The 19,361-nt window shown below is 34.3% G+C and overlaps 3 protein-coding genes across 3 annotated transcripts in view; 1 reads left to right on the top strand and 2 right to left on the bottom strand.

The window, feature by feature from the left end:
- Nucleotides 1-3,487, top strand: part of LOC109325800 (chlorophyll a-b binding protein CP26, chloroplastic-like) — a 5,701-nt gene extending 2,214 nt beyond the window's left edge. The window contains exons 2-6 of the mRNA XM_019558366.1: nucleotides 1,975-2,059; nucleotides 2,187-2,237; nucleotides 2,321-2,441; nucleotides 2,613-2,747; nucleotides 3,118-3,487. Of these exons, the coding sequence (XP_019413911.1) occupies nucleotides 1,975-2,059; nucleotides 2,187-2,237; nucleotides 2,321-2,441; nucleotides 2,613-2,747; nucleotides 3,118-3,378 (653 nt within the window). The 3' untranslated portion in view covers nucleotides 3,379-3,487. The remainder of the gene's footprint in view (nucleotides 1-1,974; nucleotides 2,060-2,186; nucleotides 2,238-2,320; nucleotides 2,442-2,612; nucleotides 2,748-3,117) is intronic.
- On the bottom strand, nucleotides 6,483-7,514 carry LOC109325013. Its single transcript, XM_019557158.1, has 3 exons — nucleotides 7,345-7,514; nucleotides 6,618-7,225; nucleotides 6,483-6,579 (listed from the first exon to the last, which is right to left on the bottom strand). Coding segments are annotated over exons 1-3 (666 nt in total). The 5' UTR covers nucleotides 7,402-7,514; the 3' UTR covers nucleotides 6,483-6,578.
- LOC109363564 lies at nucleotides 14,665-16,079 on the bottom strand. Its single transcript, XM_019609824.1, has 2 exons — nucleotides 15,922-16,079; nucleotides 14,665-15,439 (listed from the first exon to the last, which is right to left on the bottom strand). The coding sequence occupies exons 1-2, from the start codon at nucleotides 16,077-16,079 to the stop codon at nucleotides 14,665-14,667; spliced, it is 933 nt and encodes a 310-aa protein (XP_019465369.1).

Here is a 19,361-nt window from a genome sequence, read left to right as displayed (position 1 = left end):
CATCCTTAAGCTTGACTCACCAAAGCTAGTTGTGAGCTATGAGACCAACTATAGTGAGCTACTCTAAAAAGCCTATGGTGGGCTACTTGAAGTGATGTCATTGGTGACTTCATGGTTTGCTTGATGGCTAAGTCAAGTCTGAGTGCACACCGCTTAGCACACTTGTGGCACTGCTAAGTTGCTTGTTGAGCAGCTTTGACCGTGCTAACTGAGACGTGGCTTGGTGTTTGATGACCTGGGCAGGAGTCTGGTTCACCGCTGAGCACACATGTGTCACCGCTGAGCTGCTTGTTGAGCAGCTTGGGCGTGCGCTAGGCTTGTGTCTGACCATGCCAAACTTGAGTTCTGATCGTGTCAGGATTAGTCTGGTGCTAGGTTGAGCGGCCAAGTAGGTCCGCTCAGCTGCTTGCTTGAGCAGCTTGGTCCAGGTCAGGCTGGTGTTCAGGTCAGCTTAGCGTGGCTTGGTCCACGATCAGCTGCCTGCTTGAGCACCTTGATTTTGACTTCTTTTTCTCTTTGACCATGAGTCTTTTTTCTCTTTTCTTCTTCTTTCTAAATCCTACAAAGCACATAAAAAAGAAATACAAACGCAAATATACAAGATTGTGATATTTTATACAAAAAATATTATTTTAAGTTGGTTTTTCTCAATTATGCTTAATATAAGTGCCATAAAAATGTATGAAATTTAGGTATGTTTGGCACTTATCAGGTGGTTAGTCTAAAAATAGCAAGTGTATAAATGTACAATCATGCTATTCATTTCAAAGTAGATTTATAATTCAATTCATACAATAATCACTCTCTCAATTCTCTCCAACATTTTCTCTGTTTTCTCTCTCACTCACGATCCCCTTCTTTCTAACTTTCCTTATTCATTCTTTCACAAAAGCTTAACATTTTTAAATTGTCATTGTGGTTATGATTATGATTATTGCGATTATAATCATTGTAATCATTCCGATACAGATTATGGCCATGTTACAATGTGAATTGTTTTGCAATTAAAAATATAATTTTGAATTGTTGTGATCTAACGTGACTTAAATATAGTCTAATATGATTGCATTATAGTCCAAAGCGATTAAACACTATAATTCAATATCATATCATAATTGCGGTTGTGATGATCATCACAACTACAATATTATAACTGCATCAGGTGATATAATCTACAATTTAAAACAATGATATTGTGCTTCACAATGTATTTATCATTTTGGATTCATTTATATTGGTGTTTCGCCCTCTTGGAAAACAAATTATAATGTGATGTTCATTTAAGATTTTTTTTTTGAATATTGGTTCATTTAAGTATATGTGATGTTCATTCAAGAGGAAAATTCATATAAACTCAGTTCAATCAAGTAATGACCATTTAGGGAATGTTTGCGAGATGGTTCTTGAAGGGTAATGGAGAGAAGAGAAAGACTTGAAAGTCATTTGAAGGATGTGAAGCCTTCTTATTCTCTCAATTCCCCTCTAAAATCTAACCCGCAAACATACTCTTAAGAGAAAAATTGTATCAACTTAGTTCATTTAAGTTTGGTCCCCCCAGGTCAATAAAATATGGGCTATTGGTAGTTCATTATTACTCCCTTCATTCCATATATTTTGTAGATTTTGGTTTTCTCTTCCAAACATTTGATGTTTAACATTTTCGAGGCTTAGTCAAAAAACAATTCCTAATTTTACCCTTATTGGATAATTATACTATCATTGTTTTCACATCATCAATTAATACCTACACCAATTAATTAATAGGCTTATTTTAGTCAAAATAGTATAACATATAAACTAATTCAATGATTAATCAATATGCTAATACCTTAAACTACAAAAGATATGGAATGAAGGGATTAAATCATAATGTGACTGGCTAGTAAAAGCAGGTTTATGTAAGAATTTCTCTTTGTAACAATGTAATTGAAAATGGAAAACTAGTTGTTAACTTTTGATTCCATTTGGTGGCAGGTCCTGACAGGAGGATCTTCTTGCCAGATGGTCTCTTGGACCGATCTGAAATCCCCGCATACTTGACCGGAGAAGTAGCAGGAGAGTATGTAGCTTCTTCTCTTGTATTTTCCTTTAACTTGCATTGACATGCAAAATGCTGAACCTAGTGAACTTTGTTTATGAAACTTTAATTCTTGTTTTGCTTAATTTGTTAATATGTGTCCATGCAGCTATGGTTATGACCCATTTGGTCTTGGGAAGAAGCCAGAGGACTTCGCCAAGTATGTTGAATCATCACAAACTAGATATATATATATATATATTGTGTGGTAATGTTGTGGTGGTGATTGATGGTTTGATGCAGATACCAGGCATATGAGTTGATTCACGCCAGATGGGCAATGCTCGGTGCTGCCGGATTCATCATTCCTGAGGCCTTCAACAAATATGGAGCTAACTGTGGTCCTGAGGCTGTTTGGTTCAAGGTTTGCAAGCTCTATAGCAAATTGTCTAGTTTATTAGTACATTAGTTTATACAGCATCTGAGGAACCTCAATTTAGAATATAAAAACGTAACATATTTGGAAATTCCCTTCATTGAATGTTTGTGGTTGTATTGTTTACATTATGACAATTCAATTTTCTTTGTGATGCAGACAGGAGCTCTGCTTCTTGACGGAAACACATTGAACTACTTCGGCAAATCCATCCCCATCAATCTTGTTGTTGCTGTCATTGCTGAGGTTGTTCTTTTGGGTGGTGCAGAGTACTACAGAATCACGAATGGCCTGGTATGTAACTTCTTCAATTTTGATATTCTTTTCAAGTCATTTGTAAAATATTTACCTCAACATTCCTTATTTCCAAAAGGATTAGTACTAAAGCAAAGAAGATTATCTAAAATTTAATTTTTATGCAATGTCAGTGCTATAACGTGTTCGACTTCAATCCAATGATATGTGAACATGACATTTGACGAACTCGTAAAAAAATTTATACTAACAGATTATTTAAGTAAACCATGTTATTACTGTTTTATTTCTGAGTTAAGTACATATTGGTATTCATATTACTATACTATGTTCATAAAATTGAAGGGACTTGTTACGAAACGTAAATACGTAATCGGATGATTTACTAATTGTGATCTAATCCGGGCAGGATTTGGAAGACAAGCTTCATCCAGGTGGTCCATTTGACCCATTGGGGCTAGCAAAGGATCCAGACCAAGCTGCAATACTAAAGGTGAAGGAAATTAAGAATGGTAGACTTGCAATGTTTGCTATGCTTGGTTTCTTCCTCCAAGCTTATATCACCGGAGAAGGTCCCGTTGAGAACCTTGCAAAACATCTCAGTGACCCCTTTGGAAACAACTTGCTCACTGTCATTGCTGGATCTGTTGAGAGGGTTCCAACTCTGTGAATCAATCTTTCTAATGTTTTTCTGCAATGTTAAAATGTACAATACATCTTACTGAGATATTAAGGCATTTTGCTTTGTTCCTTGGAAGCCAAGTCACTTTTGATTTATAGAGTCTGAGTAGCATGGCACATAATTTGAACTTTAACATTCTTTAACTTAGTCAACATCTTTAATAAATTCACACAAGAAATTCTAAGTGGAAACTGTTTTTAGAACTCAAACTTAATGTTATAGCACTTGAATTTTTCAACTTTTTTGGTACTACCAAGGATTTGTCATAAACATAAATCAAACTTTAACGTTTTGGTCATGCTAGGAATCAAGCGGAATTTTACATTACTAGACTAACACCTTGTTGATTGAATTTTTCAACTTGGAGTATAGTGGGATTTTTCCTAAACTTAATGTGAAGGTCCACTGTAAACAAATCAAAATTAAAATTTTATCAACATTTTTAAGATCATAGAAGCTTCATATAGTCTAGACATCATGTGACAATAAAAAAATTTACAATACATAGAAAAGCACATTTTTCTGTTACAAGGAAAATGATATTGTCAAAATCATTACCCACACGCTAAGGTAATTTCACAATCTGAACTTATTGTTTTGTACTAAGGAACAGTTGCAAAAACATATATGGGAGTATCAGCTAGTTAATCCCCAACATTATGCAATGTCAAATACAATGGCTGAATTACAACATCCATATGTTGTTTATTGTAACAGCAAATTAGATCATAAGTTCACTTTTCATGAAAGTAGAAAGCATATTAAAATAAATTGTCATTTTGATTGGAGAAAATTCAAGTTGGCATTATTCATCTTCTACTGGTTGGATCTTCAACTCAATTATAAGATTTTTTTTCATTGAAGTCCTTCTTTTAATTTTTTTCTTAGCAAGTTGGGACTTATTAATGTTCATAGTCCAAATTGGGGGTTATTATGATATATTTAATCATTCTTTTAATATTTCTATGCAATCTTAGTATTTTTTTTACATGTTATATGATCTATTGATTCTTTTGGAAAAGATTGCACTGTAGTAAAGCTAACACACCCAAGTTATGCATACTTTTTTTTGCATCCAAATTGGTCTTATGTCTTTCAATGCTCCCATATGCTCGAAATTTAGTATTATACACCCATTTAATCGAGTAATCGAGTAAGGTGCTTGCTAGCATAAGTTATCCTAATTTTTATATTACTTATCAACTTTGATAAACCACTATCTCGAATTAGATAAAGATTTGTTATCCCATACTATGTCCCGGACCAATAAAAACATATAATATGAATAAATTTTTATTATTCATTATATTTTCTAGTTTTGCTTTAATATCATTGACCCGGGACATAACTTTGGGACAACTGATTTTTATCTATCTGGAACCACCTCTTGAATTACAAGAGATGATATTTTGGTAGAGGTAAGGGTCCAAACTAAGGAGTCATTCTATAGTGCATCCCATAGTTACTAATCAGCAATACGGATATGCTGTTAGAGGTACATGATTTATCATTTTTTGCATTATTATTATTATGAGATTTCGGTACATATATGACAAATTAGGTACCCAATGCATGGATAAATGAGAGAATCTTAGAACTATGAGGCATTCACTGGGCAAGAGTATAATGATTTAAGTTATATTGTATGTAGAACAGGTTCTTCTACTTATTCGTATCAGTTCCTCACTTTTACATTATTATTACAATACTTTATTTATGACGAACTATGTAAAACCTGCTAATTTTCAACTTGTCTCCATTTAGTTTAGTTTTGTAGACTTCTGAGTTTCAAAAAAATTAAACTATCATCGTGTTAAATCGAATCAAAAACAATTTTCCAATCACAAAAATTCATACAGATATCGAATAAATCAAGAGGAGTTGCACATTTAGAGAATGCGTATAATAAGATACTTAGAGAAATATTGTGAAAAGCTTAAGAAAGACCTTTTCAAACATTAGATGGAGTTAAAACCAATTTCTTATCGAGCATGAGCCATTGTTGTGATTTCTGAAGACAATACCTAACAGGATCACATGTTAATACAGTCAGTGATTCCCTAAACATGCAAGCACAAATTAGCTGTTGTTGAGTGCTGCCTAAATATTCAGCTGATGAACAATTATTGCACACTTTGCCTAATTCTTAAGCACACTTATCCATGCAACCAGCATTATATCAAGGCTTTTGTTGTAATTTCCAGAGACAAAACCAGAAGCCCCACGTTAGAGAAGGTAGAAGTCCTACAATTTGGTATTAATTATAAGCAATGTAGTGCAAAACAATGAGCTTAAGGTTCTCTTATTGTTGTATATACAGCCTGTTGTCCTAGGCTGTTTTTGATGTTTTTTTCTTCATTCTTTCACATGGATGATGTGTACCTCTAGATGTAATAATAATCAAGTGGATATTAATTAATGTGCAACATTTCTTATAATAAAATAATGTGCAACATTTTTCATCTAAGGGAAGGGTGCTGCAAGGGGAAGAGAAGAAGTTCATTTCTGAATTTGAGTCAGTAAAACTTGAAGAAAGAATATAGAACATGTTGGCAATAATTTGTTTGGGCAAGAAAACTAGGATAAGAAGCTAAAAATGCTAAGCCTAGATAAGATAATTTCAGTGTTTCTTTGATTGACATGCATTGTTTGTTTAGTGATATTTTATTTTGTATTTATGAAACTTTATGCTACAATGGCCTAATTCAAGTGGTAACTCATAATGTAAAATTGGTATTTAGGAAAAAGTCTATCATTTTGTATGAAATGTTATGTAAACTAAAAAAAACTATTATAGGCTTTTATTTGAAATATCTAAAACTTGAGTGTTCCATTGAAAGTGGCATGCAAACATTTTGTAAGAATCAATCTTTTCATTAAACTTGCATTTCCACTTTATTGTTGGTATTTTACTTCAAATCCAATGAAAAAACACTTATTTTATAAGATTTACATGTTCCTTATGTAACTTAATGAGTAAAAGAAAACTTTTTGCAAAGGTCTTGTTGTTGTGGCCAATTTATGTATTACAAGTAGAACTGGAACAAATCCTTGCTAACCTTTGATCACTTTTCATTAGATCATATGCAGAACATAACATATCTTTCAAACCAATCTATCTAATATATGTTTATAAATTTCTGCATACATTTCAAATAAGACTAACTCCTAGGCAAAATTGAACACTCCATTTTCCTAAAGAAACAATGGAGAAGTAGTATTATGATTAAGCTTGAATTACTCTCCCTGGTTGAAATCTGATCCTGTAAACATGTTCTTCTCCAGTGCATTTATCTACCCTTTTAACCCAATGGCTTCTGTTCTTCCTCATGTCAGGTCCATATTTTGGACTAGTGGTATAATTTGCTCTAAATCTAGTTACCAAAAGTCCTTCTCCAATTGGCAGCAACTGAGTTTTTGATCCACATGATCTCCAAGACCCTCTGCAGCTAAATGCATTGTAACCAACAACCACTTTCCGATTTTGCTTTCCGTGTTGGACAGCTCTAAAAATCTCTTGATGGTTAACAAGAGTACAATCAATTAGCACAAAATCTGCTGCATCATATTGGTTTAAGAGAAGATCTTCTGCTTCTCCAACAATGAAGTGAACTTTACAAGCAGATACTCCTAGGACATTTTTCGAGGCTTTTAGTTCTTCGTTGCCGCGGACAATACAAACAACATGGCCACCAGTTTGATTAGCAGCAGCAACTAAAGCTAAGGTTGTTGAGTCTGCAACACTAGCACATGCAACAACCATAAATTGTGCATTGTTTCCAGCTGCTAGTGCTGATATAAATTCAGAAACAGCAGGTTCTTTAGCCCTTTGACCCTGAGAAAAAGAAACCAAAAATTAGATGAGAAAATGTTATGGAAAAATGATAACAAGAGAATATTGAAGTTGATGATAGCTAGGAATTTAATTTGAGACATTAGACAAAAAATACTCACCATTTTCAAAGTGCTGAGATAGGCCTTTGTGGCATTTTCTGCAGACCAGCAAGACATGGTTTCAATCTATGTAGCTTCTTTATGTCCTCTAAGGCTTTTGTTGTATGGAATATGATTTTCTAAGTTTTGTTGATGCAGATGTTGTGTGTCTTGGCTCTGGTTATTAGGTATATATAGTGAGAAAACATGTAGGTAGTTTTTACATTACTCTGGTTATTTATTATTCATTTTCAATCCTAGTAAATAAAACATAACATGAATGATAGGGAATAATGCATGAACTTTGTATAAATCTTTACATTGTCATTGCATAGATATTACTATATCAGAGTGTAATTTATTTCCTTAACTCAACTTAATGTTTGACATATGTGTTATCTCCTAGTACGAGGGCATATATATAGAATAAAATATCTTCTTATAGTGACATGTAATTTATCTCCTTAAATCCACTAATTGTTTGACATAATCTTGTTTTTTTTTATAATATTATTTTAAAATGAAAACGTCTAGAATGAAGGAATACAAGACACATGTCAAACATCAAACAATAAGTGAATTTAAGAAGATAAGTTATCTCATAGTGCGAGAAAATACTTTATTCTCATATATATACATACATAAGGATAGATTTGTTTACACTCAAATTGAATTACACTAGTTACATTCACTCTCAGTTATTCATTTTTTAAATCTAAGGGATCAAAGAGGTAAGAGAAAGAGGTGATGAGAGAGAAAAAATGAATCTTAAATGTTTTTTAAGTTTTACCTTTTTGATTCGTTAGATTTAAAAAATGAATAGTTGAAATTTAACGTCACTATCTCTTTAGACTCTTGTGCGTCATGTAGCATTGAAACTGGCCCAGTACATAGAAAACTATATGATGATGAAAATAAATGTACATCCCAGAATAAAATAACAAAAACATAAAAAAGACTGTTAATAATAAAAAGGTTATTCCTAGTAATTTCCATGTTGATCTTTGACTATAAGACAAATGGTTAAAAAAATAAAATATGCATCCATAACTTTGGTAGGTTTATTGAATTTGGTACGAAAATACTGCAAAAAATAATAGTATTCCTTCTGTGCTAATTATTCATCAACAAGGTGTTGGTCTAGTGTATAAGGTTTTACTGAATCTCTAAAGTTGAAAGTTCAATTTATGAAAGCAATACTTGTCGGAGAAGACAATCATAAATCCTAAAATGGATTAATTCCTTACTAAAAAAAATATAACTATTCCGAACAAAATACATTATTGCAGTTGTTGTTATAAGTTAGTAATAAAAAAGGATAATAATATATTCCTATTCTTTAGGACTCTAGAGGGAAAAGAAGGGGGAAATAAGATTTTAAAGTCATCTTATGTGTATATTTTATGACTTTTTAAATTTTTTATTTTAATTATTTGTCCTTTAAAATTCAACTTGCAAATAAACCATCGTGAAAATATGTTAAAATTATCAATTGCACATAAAAAACATTCAATAACAAGCTAGCCATAATGATGATTGCAACTTACAAGTGGGCAAAACAAAATCTGAGTCCGACGGGCAACTCTTCAACTAATTTTGGTTAAAGTTCCAAATAATTTACAGTAGATAATATATAAGAGGACAATAATCTTTTTTTGGAGTTTAATCCAAATGGATATTTAGGAAATTTGCACTTTAAAAAATGGTGGCTTAAAAATACTAGTAAATAAATAACGTGGATAGAGATATTGAGGTGACATAATATTTATGAATTCGTTTGCTTACTATAAGATAAGGATAAAATATGAGCCTATGATCTTACCCTATCAAATATTTACACGTAATTTGTGAAATAATTATATAACATGGCTATATATACACTATTTTGATATAATGATAGTGTTGGTTTGATGGAACTGAGATAGTAATTTGAATTGGACGGTGATAATGATAGTGACGAAATGATATAATGGATAGATGATTATGACCATGCTTGACCTCAATGGTATAGTTTATGGTGGTAAGAGCATCTATAACGGTGGAAAATGATTTTGTTGTTAATGGAATCCACATTTTATTTATAATCTCTAATAAATTGAACAACTCAATATTTTTTTTATTGCGTTAGCGAGTGCTTATGTATATTGTTTAAAATATATAAAAGAAAGAAATTGAATTTTAAAAAAAATCAGTCCAACGTCATTATATTCAATATGTAAAAACATTATTTTCCAAGACTACATTCTTTTCCTCCTTATTAAACAACATCCTTAGGAAATTTAAAGTTTTTTTTTGCTGTTTCATCATGGTCAAAATGATTGGGCTATTATTTTCGTGTATCTAGACTAACATACTTTTCTGAGCCAAACAAACATTATACATACATGTTGGGATTAGAAGATTAATAAAAATATCACTTGCACCTTATTTATAAGATAATTATGTATGAGAGTTGAACTATGATCTTATATTATACACACACCACATGCAAACAAATTTTGAAACTGGTAGACCCTAGAGACATGCCAACACCACTATCTTTTATTCAAAGCTTCCATAATTGTTAGAAGATGACATTAGCTGGATATGGATCACTGAGAAGTCATGTATGATTCTTTATGCTATGAGGAAACCAAACAGAGATCTGAGATCAAATTAAGTTGCTTCCCCTACCATGAACATTGGTAAAAAAAGGGAAATAACATGATTCAATTTTCTGTCTATTGGTCTCTTTTATTTCTTTGCATTATAAGATACCCATTTGTTTGATTCTGTTGGGAAGATGGTGCAATTAATTGGTGGACCTCGTGGGAAGTGTTGAATCTATATTTACTTTATTTTCTTTGTTTAACTTTGATATTCATTTTATCCTTCCTTACTATCTAGCTCAATTTGGATTGTGTTCTTTATGCATAGTAGAAGTGTATTTCCTTATAAATTACCGTATTGATTAAACTCCAGACCTTATTAGGCCTCAATGGGTAGGTCCAAATCTTGGATATGCCTGGGGCGTTTTTAGATTTTGATCTTCGTATATCTACTAACTTGTGGTTTAATTTAATATGTTTAAAGCGGTGGATAATCTGAAAGTTTCTTCTTGATTCTTGAAAGATAAGGAGAAAATGAAAGAATGGTTCAAGATAAACTTGATACCCGAAAACTAAGAGTGTATGAAAAATACCTCTTGAATTGTATTGAAATTTATTAAATCTGTAAAATACACTTAATTGACTTAACATTTATGAATTAACTAATGCCTTTATATAGCAAAGAATGAGGCTTAACTACCATAACTAACTTAACCGAAAATATCCAAGAGAGAGGATGTTTAACACGTGTCAAACTAGTTGCTTGAAGGACACGTAAGGATGCCTTATGTTGATCATGCTTAAGTCATGATGTTTGTTGATTGAGGTTTGATGAGGTTTAGTCAAATTGTCTAAGCCTTGATGGATATAGTGTTGTTTGGTTGATTCCTGGTGTGTGCCTTGGTACATCTGTTGCTGGCTGACCAGGCCTTGATGCATACCTTGGTGCATCAGGCCTTGCTGGTTGGTGATGTCTTGGTGCATCTGCCCTTGTTGATGCGTGCTGCCTTGGTGCATCAGGCCTTGCTGATGCGTACTGCCTTGGTGCATCAGGCCTTGCTGGTTGGTGCTGTCTTGGTGCATCTGCCCTTGCTGATGCGTGCTGCCTTGGTGCATAGTGAGAGTGAGGCATGTGGTTGGTTTTGTGTTGTCTATTGCCTTGGTGCATATAAGATATGATACCCCCCCGCAAGCTGGGGCACAAATATTAATGAGACCAAACTTGGACTGGATAGAGGCATAGTCCCTAGCAGGAAGAGGCTTTGTTAAAGCATCTGCGAGTTGAAGGTGAGACTGGACAGGGAGGAGTTTGATGAAACCAGATGAGCATTTTTCCCTTATTGTGTGGCAGTCAATTTCAATATGCTTTGTTCTCTCGTGAAAGACAGGGTTGCTAGCAATATGGATTGCTGACTGGTTGTCACGGTAGAGAATGGAAGGAGGTGAGAAAGTGAGCTCAAGGTCCTGCAAAAGATATGTTAGCCAAGTAATTTCGCAAGATGTGAGAGCCATAGCCCTGTATTTAGCCTCACAAGAACTTCTGGGCACAGTCTTTTGTTTCTTGGATTTCCAAGAAATTAGAGAGTTGCCAAGATAAATACAATAGCCAGTGATTGATCTTCTTGTGTCTGGGCAAGAGGCCCAGTCACTATCACTGTAAGCTTTAAGTTGAACAATAGAAGTAGTAGGGAAGAACAAACCTAGGGCATGGCACCCTTTTAGATATCTGAGAACTCGAAAAGCAGCATGTTGATGAGAGGTGGTTGGATTAGCCATAAATTGAGCTAATTGTTGGACTGAAAAAGTGATATCTGGTCTAGTGTTTGTTAGGTAAATTAGCCTACCTATCAGTCTTCTGTATGCAAATATATCAGTGATAGGAGGAGAACTATCTTGGTAAAGATGAGTATTATGGACCATAGGAGTAGGAGAAGGTTTGCAGGCTAGCAAACCAACATCAGACAGGATATCAAGGACATATTTCCTTTGATTCATGGAAATACCTTTCTTGGTTCTGGCAATTTCAAAGCCAAGAAAGAATTTAAGATCACCAAGATCCTTGATTTTGAAAGTTTTATCCAAGACAGATTTTAGATGATTGATTGCCTCAAGGTTATTTCCAGTAAGAACAATGTCATCTACATATACTAAGATGATGGTAATAAGGTTGGTGTGAGTTCGTTTAAAGAAGAGGGAATGGTCAGCTTTGGCTTTGTGAAAACCGTGTGTGATAAGAAAAGTGGATAATTTGGCAAACCATTGCCTACTAGCTTGCTTAAGTCCATAAAGGGAATTTTGAAGTTTGCAAACAAGTTTAGGATTAGGAGATGAGAGACCTGGAGGTTGAGTCATGTAAACACTTTGGGACAGGTCTCCATGCAGGAATGCATTGTTTACATCTAACTGTTTGATGAACCAATTATGAATAGATGCCAATGCAAGGACCAATCTAATAGTGGAGATTTTGGCAACAGGGGAGAAAGTGTCCAAGTAATCAACTCCTTCGGTTTGAGTATATCCTTTGGCAACCAATCGTGCCTTATATCTCTCTATGGTACCATCAGCTTTGTATTTAATTTTGAACACCCATTTACATCCAATAGGGTTCTTAGAGTTGGGTAATTCAGTGAGAGACCAAGTGTTGTTCTCTTGGAGGGCAGCTAACTCTTTGTTTATGGCTTCCCGCCAATGAGGGAATTTTATAGCTTGAGAGTAGGTTTTAGGTTCTATGTAAGTAGAAACAGATAGAATGGAGGATTTATATTTTGAGGATAATCTGTCATAGGAGATATAGGAGGATAAAGGGTAAGGGTAGTTGGAAGGGTGGGCAGTGGCTTGAGACAGAGCACAGTGATATTCTGCTAGGTATGTTGGGGGTTTTGATATTCTAGAGCTTCTTTTGACTTGAGGAGGAGATTTTGTAGGAGGATGATCATAATGGTGGGAAGCAGTGGTAGGTTCAGGGACAGAATCATGTTTCTGTCCTTGAGGGGGTATTGGCAGGATGTCATCATAATAGGAATTCTCAAAAATGGTCACAGGTAAGGCAGAAGAATCATTTTGAGTGTCATGGCATATTTCTGTTTTGTAAGGAAGATAGATTCATGGAAAACAACATTTCTATTAATTTCTAAGGCTCTTGAGGTAAGGTTGAGAACTATGTACCATTTTACTCCTTCCTTCTAGCCCAAGAAAACTGATTTGGATGCTCTTAGATCTAGCTTGGTTCTAGAGTGGCTCTGAGTTGCAGCATAGCACAGGGAACCAAATACTCTTAGTTGGTGAAGGTCTGGTTGTTTATGGTGTAGAATTTCATATGGAGACCTATTGTTCAAGACAGGGGTAGGCAGAATGTTGATGATATGGACAGCATGTCTCAAGGCATAGGACCAATAAACTTTGGGTATGTGACTTTGAAATAAGAGAGCCCTAGCTACATTCAGAAGATGTTGATGTTTTCTTTCCACAATACCATTCTGCTGAGGTGTATATGTGCAACTGGTTTGATGTAAGATACCCTTGTCTTCATAGAAAGATTTCATAGAGAATTCAGCACCATTATCAGTCCTTACAATTTTAATGTTGGTGCTGAATTGGTTATGTATCATGTTTATGAAATTTTGCAGAGTTTTAGAGGTTTCCCCCTTTGACTACATAAGATAAATCCAAGTGTATCTAGCACAATCATCAACAATAGTCAAAAAATATCTATGTCCATGAATGGATGGGATTGAAATTGCCCCCAAATATCAGCATGTATTAAATCAAAGCAATTCATAGAGCAAGTATTACTTATAGGAAAAGAAAGCTTCTTTTGTTTAGCTATATGGCAAATATCACAAACATGAGTTTTGTTAAAGCTAACAAAAGGAAAATTATTCTTCATAATATGCATACATCCTTGAGAAGCATGTCCTAGTCTATAGTGCCACAAACTTGAAGATGTAATATTTGCACAAACAACATTAGAGTACTTAATATCATGTGATGGAATAACAGTTTTAAGGACACATAAGCCATTTGAAACTTTAGCTGTACCAATCATCCTCAAGGTCTTCTTCTCCTGAATTATGCAACAATGTTCATCAAATGATAAAATACAGGATGATATAGAAGTAAGCTTAGGTATGGACAATAGGTTATATGAAAAACTTGGCAAATATAAGACATTATGAATGTCTAAACCAGGAAACAGAGGTATGGTTCCAGATATATGTGTAATTATTTCATTGCCATTGGGAAGTTTAACTTTAACTGGTTTGATTCTATTATAGCTAGAGAAATGTGAAAGATTTGAGTTGATGTGGTCAGTAGCACCACTGTCTAATATCCAACTCATACATTTGTCATTAGTATTGAAATTACCTTCAATTTCCTCACCTTGAGGTGTTGAAGTTGCAGATAGGATGTTTGTAGCCTCATGATCCTTTGAGTCCTCATCCTGCTTTCCTAAAGATTGGCTTTGTTGAAGCATACTCACGAGTCCTTGGTACTGTTCCTTGCTAAGGCCAAATATTGATTGGTTCTGTTGTGCTTTATGATTTCCATTTTGGCTGTAATTCTTGTTGTCATCATTTGTCACATTACTTTGCATTGAATTTGCTTGTTCTCCTCTTATGTTTGAAAAATTTGCTGGATAGCCATGCAATTTGTAGCAAACTTCTATAGTATGTCCTGTCTTCTTGCAGTGTGTGCAAAATTTTCCAGAACTAGAAGGTTTATTCCATGTACCTCTTCCATATGTGTTGGAGTTTCATCTCCCTCTATTTACACTGGATCCTCTTCCTCTCCAAGGACCATTAATTGCCATCACCTTCATGTCTGTTTCATTCCCAAAAGTTTGTCTTTCTTGTTGGATAACCAAAGAAAAGACTTTTCTCAAACTTGGTAAAGGTTCAAGAATCATAATTTGGGATCTTATTCCTGCATATGTGTCATTCAATCCTCTGAGGAAAGCAATGACTCTGTCTTCCATGAAATATTTCTTGGTGTCTGGCATTGCTTCACAAGTACATTTAGGCAAAGGCCTAAAGTTATCTAACTCATCCCAAAGTATCTTTAATTGAGTGAAGTAGTTGGAGATGTCAAGTTCTCCTTGTCTAAAGTTGAAAATACATTGATGCAATTCTGCAATCCTATAAAGATTCCCTTGTGATAATCTTTCTTCAAGTTCCTCCCAAATTTCATATGTCTTATCCATCCACACAATGCTTTGAGCAATAGATGGGCTAACTGATCTGGTGATCCATGAGATCACCATATTATTTGCTCTTTCCCAAGCTTTGTATGTTGGATCTGTCTTTGGTGGCATAAGTATGCTCCCATCAATGAGAGCTAGTTTTTGCTTTGATATGAGACTTCTCTTCATTCCTATGCTCCAGTGGTTGTAATTCTCACCATTTAATACTGGTGAAACCAGTGCACTTGCTGGATTATCAGAAGGATGGACATAATATGGAGATGAAGGATCTTGTGAGAGATCCATTGAAGCAGAGACGAATGGTATTGAGGAAGTGGTTGAAGACATTCTGAAAGTAGCAAAGCTCATAGTAGAGCTCTGATACCATCTGAAAGTTTCTTCTTGATTCTTGAAAGATAAGGAGAAAATGAAAGAATGGTTCAAGATAAACTTGATACCCGAAAACTAAGAGTGTATGAAAAATACCTCTTGAATTGTATTGAAATTTATTAAATATGTAAAATACACTTAATTGACTTAACATTTATGAATTAACTAATGCCTTTATATAGCAAAGAATGAGGCTTAACTACCATAACTAACTTAACCGAAAATATCGAGAGAGGATGTTTAACACGTGCCAAACTAGTGGCTTGAAGGACACGTAAGGATGCCTTATGTTGATCATGCTTAAGTCATGATGTTTGTTGATTGAGGTTTGATGAGGTTTAGTCAAATTGTCTAAGCCTTGATGGATGTAGTGTTGTTTGGTTGATTCCTAGTGTGTGCCTTGGTACATCTGTTGCTGGCTGACCAGGCCTTGATGCATACCTTGGTGCATCAGGCCTTGCTGGTTGGTGTTGTCTTGGTGCATCTGCCCTTGCTGATGTGTGCTGCCTTGGTGCATCAGGCCTTGCTGGTTGGTGTTGTCTTGGTGCATCTGCCCTTGCTGATGCGTGCTGCCTTGGTGCATAGTGAGAGTGAGGCATGTGGTTGGTTTTGTGTTGTCTATTGCCTTGGTGCATATAAGATTTGATAGATAAGAACATATTGTAAGAATCTAATAAATAAAAAATGAATGTTAAAAGGTGCGGTTTTGAAAGGGTGATAATATAGTTGGAGCTCAATTAAACATATATGTACAATCATATTAAAAAAAAAAGTATACTCTTTCAAAGATAATAGTGTCATAATTTGATCTTCAAAGATTTGTATCAGCTAGCAAGTTATCGAAAGTTTCAAAACATGATCACATTAGTTATTGGTGACACTTTAAATCTTTTAACACTTAATTTTACATATGTGAACACATGTTTTAAACTTATAAATTTATTTGTGACACAAAACTTTGAATACCAATAGTATAAACAAGTTGAGGGTATATACCAGATTTGGTTCGATGGTTTTTGGGTTCATTGAGATAAGGGACACTTTCGTATGAATGATCATACCTTATATAAAAAGTATTGTACATTTTAATGTACCACCACCTTGATGTCTAGGTACAAACATACTATAAAATTAAAAAGACGTGCATAATGTATAACATTTACGTGAAAACTACACATAACATATCCATGCATGTATCCCTGAGATCTTAGTTTTGTGACATGATGATTGGACAACATACAAGCAAGGAAAAAACACATTGTGTTTTTATGAATGTTTATTTTGTCTTGTACGGCTCTCTTCATATTATAATGCAATAGGTGAGCGTTATAACCTATAAGATTAAATAACATACTTAATTACGTGATTGATGTTGGTTGTTAAAATTAGAAATACTATATAATAAAAAAATGTCATTTAAAAAATACTAATAATGATCACATGTCCTACAAAATTTATGTATCAAGTTAACCACATTCCACCTAGTAATATAAAAAAATGTTTTATGTTCTGATAATTTTTTATTTTTAATTAAGTAACATTTTTTAATTAGATTGAGATATTATTAAACATAAAAAAGGAATAAGTGATCTCCATTAAAAGAAAACACTTTTTATGTTGAAGTTTGGGATAATGATAAGATAAACATAGGAATAATTATTTGGTGGTGGGAGGAATAGTTCTAGTCTTAGAATGCAAAGAAGCTATGAACATAAGAAGAAGAAAATAAGAAAACTTTACTAAATTCATTAATTGAGACAATACAAGCACCATTCCTTTTATAACCAGAAAAGGAAAGAAGCCAAGCAGAAAAACTGAATTGAAGGCTAAAAACAGAAAGATAACTAACTAATAGAAAAACTAACTAAATGGGCTTAACAGAAAACTAGGCCCAATAACTAAAACAAAGAAAAGCAAGAAGAAGGCATGAAGCAATAGAGAGAAACCAGCAAGAACTTCATAAGGAAGATGACAATGGAAGCTGAAGTTTAATACTCCCCCTCAAGTTGGGCTATGTAAATTACAAAGTCCCAACTTGGAAACAAAAATCTTGAAAGCTTGCAGATGTAACAGTTTTGTGAAAGCATCTGCGAGTTGATCTGATGTATATATGGGAAGAAGATGAACCAAGCCTTTCTGAATTTTCTCTCTAACAACATGAAAATCAATCTCTATGTGTTTGGTTTGTTCGTGGAAAATCGGATTATGAACCAAATAAATACCGGATTGATTGTCACAAAAAACTGGTGTAGATGATTGTAGAGGAAGGTATAAATCAGTGAAGAGATAATGAAGTCACTGGATCTCACAAACCAAGCTGCCCAATGTCCTATATTCGGCTTCTGATGAGGATCTTCTTACGATGTTATGCTTCTTTGTCTTCCATGAGATCAAGGATGAGCTAAGGAAGATACAAAAACCAGTCAATGATTTCCTAGTGTCAAGGCAGGATGCCCAATCTGAATCTACAAAAGTTGAAAGATTTAAACTAGTATTTGTAGAAAAAAATAAACCTTGAACATGACAACCTTTTAAGTAGTGAAGAACATGAATGGCAACTTGTAGTGGGTGTCCATGGGTTTAGCCAAGTACAAGCTAATATGTTGAATAACATAAGAGATATCAGGCCGAGTAATAGTAAGGTAGATCAATCTTCCCACTAGCCTTCTGTAGGAAGAAGCGTCAGGAAGGGGAGAACCATGATTGAGCTGTAACTTAGTGGTAGGATTAAAGGGGGTACTAGTAGGCTTGGCTACCAAAGTACCTGAATCCTCTACTAGAGATAGGGTATACTAAGGAAGTACCTTAATGATCGAAGATCTTTGATCTTATAGGAATTCTCAAGAATAGTTTTGACCGTTGAAATTTCAGAGAGATCATTGCTAGTGAGGACAAGGTCATCAACATAAATAAGTGTAAGAGTAAAGGAGGATGGAAGGGATTTAGTGAATAAGGCTTGATCTGCCTTAGAGTGAGTATAGCCTAGGGAGAGCAGTTTGTTGGATAAGGTTGTGTGACACTCTCTACTAGCTTGCTTAAGCCCATAAAGGAATTTATTTAATTTGCAAACAAGTTTGGATGAAGAAGGTAAAAGACCAGAGGGTGGCACCATGAAAACTTCTTCATGGAGGTCTCCATGGAGAAAGACATTATTTATATCTAATTGTTCTAAGAACCAATTTTTGACAGCAGCAAGAGCAAGGATTACTCTTACGGTGGTGATCTTAACCACATGCGAGATGTAACGCCCCGAAAATTACTCCATAAATATAATGCCCAAAAATGGGTAAAAAATTTTTTTGAATAATGTAACGTAAACTTATCATCTTTATATTCGTTTCTTTTTCGGGACATCACTTTAAGTAACATACATTGTGAAAAATCAAAAACAGTTACCTAATGGTAACAAAAAATAACACAATATAACTTTGAATAATACTTCATTTAATAACGAGAAATATCTGTACAAAATACAAGGCAGAGACATCCAGCACATCAAAAAGTACCCTACACAGATCTAAGTAGCAAGTGCTTGTGTAGGTGTACCGATCTCCCTCAATCCTTCATGCCCCCTCCTGGGACATCGAGAAGCGGTAACTCCGAATCCTCATAGGACGATCCATCTGAACAAAATGCGATCAGAAGACAAACAGAAAGAAGAGGGAGTAAGACATCTAATGAATATTACTCATTGACGACATGAAATTACACGGAATATCACATCCAGACAGACACGCATAATAAACATAATATATACATCACATATAAAAATGTACAATGATGAATGATGTTATAATATGAGATTATGAGGATCAAAGTCCACAATCTCAATGTATGAATGTTATGCTTGTTTCATCCATCCTTTCACCAATATCCTCCCA

Source organism: Lupinus angustifolius, chromosome LG13, assembly GCF_001865875.1.
Source record: "Lupinus angustifolius cultivar Tanjil chromosome LG13, LupAngTanjil_v1.0, whole genome shotgun sequence".
NCBI lineage: Eukaryota > Viridiplantae > Streptophyta > Magnoliopsida > Fabales > Fabaceae > Lupinus > Lupinus angustifolius.
This window is presented reverse-complemented; position numbering and strand designations above follow the sequence as displayed.

What these genes read in the sequence shown, in the direction of transcription:
- LOC109325013 (XM_019557158.1), bottom strand. Translation starts at nt 7,401, where the DNA reads ATGTCTTGCTGGTCTGCAGAAAATGCCACAAAGGCCTATCTCAGCACT. An exon ending in ATCTCAGCACTTTGAAAATG is followed by an intron (nt 7,226 to 7,344) that starts GTGAGTATTTTT and finishes TCTTTTTCTCAG; the next exon opens with GGTCAAAGGGCTAAAGAACC.
- LOC109363564 (XM_019609824.1), bottom strand. Translation starts at nt 16,079, where the DNA reads ATGCCTCACTCTCACTATGCACCAAGGCAGCACGCATCAGCAAGGGCA. An exon ending in GCAAGGCCTGATGCACCAAG is followed by an intron (nt 15,440 to 15,921) that starts GTATGCATCAAG and finishes TGCTACTTTCAG; the next exon opens with AATGTCTTCAACCACTTCCT.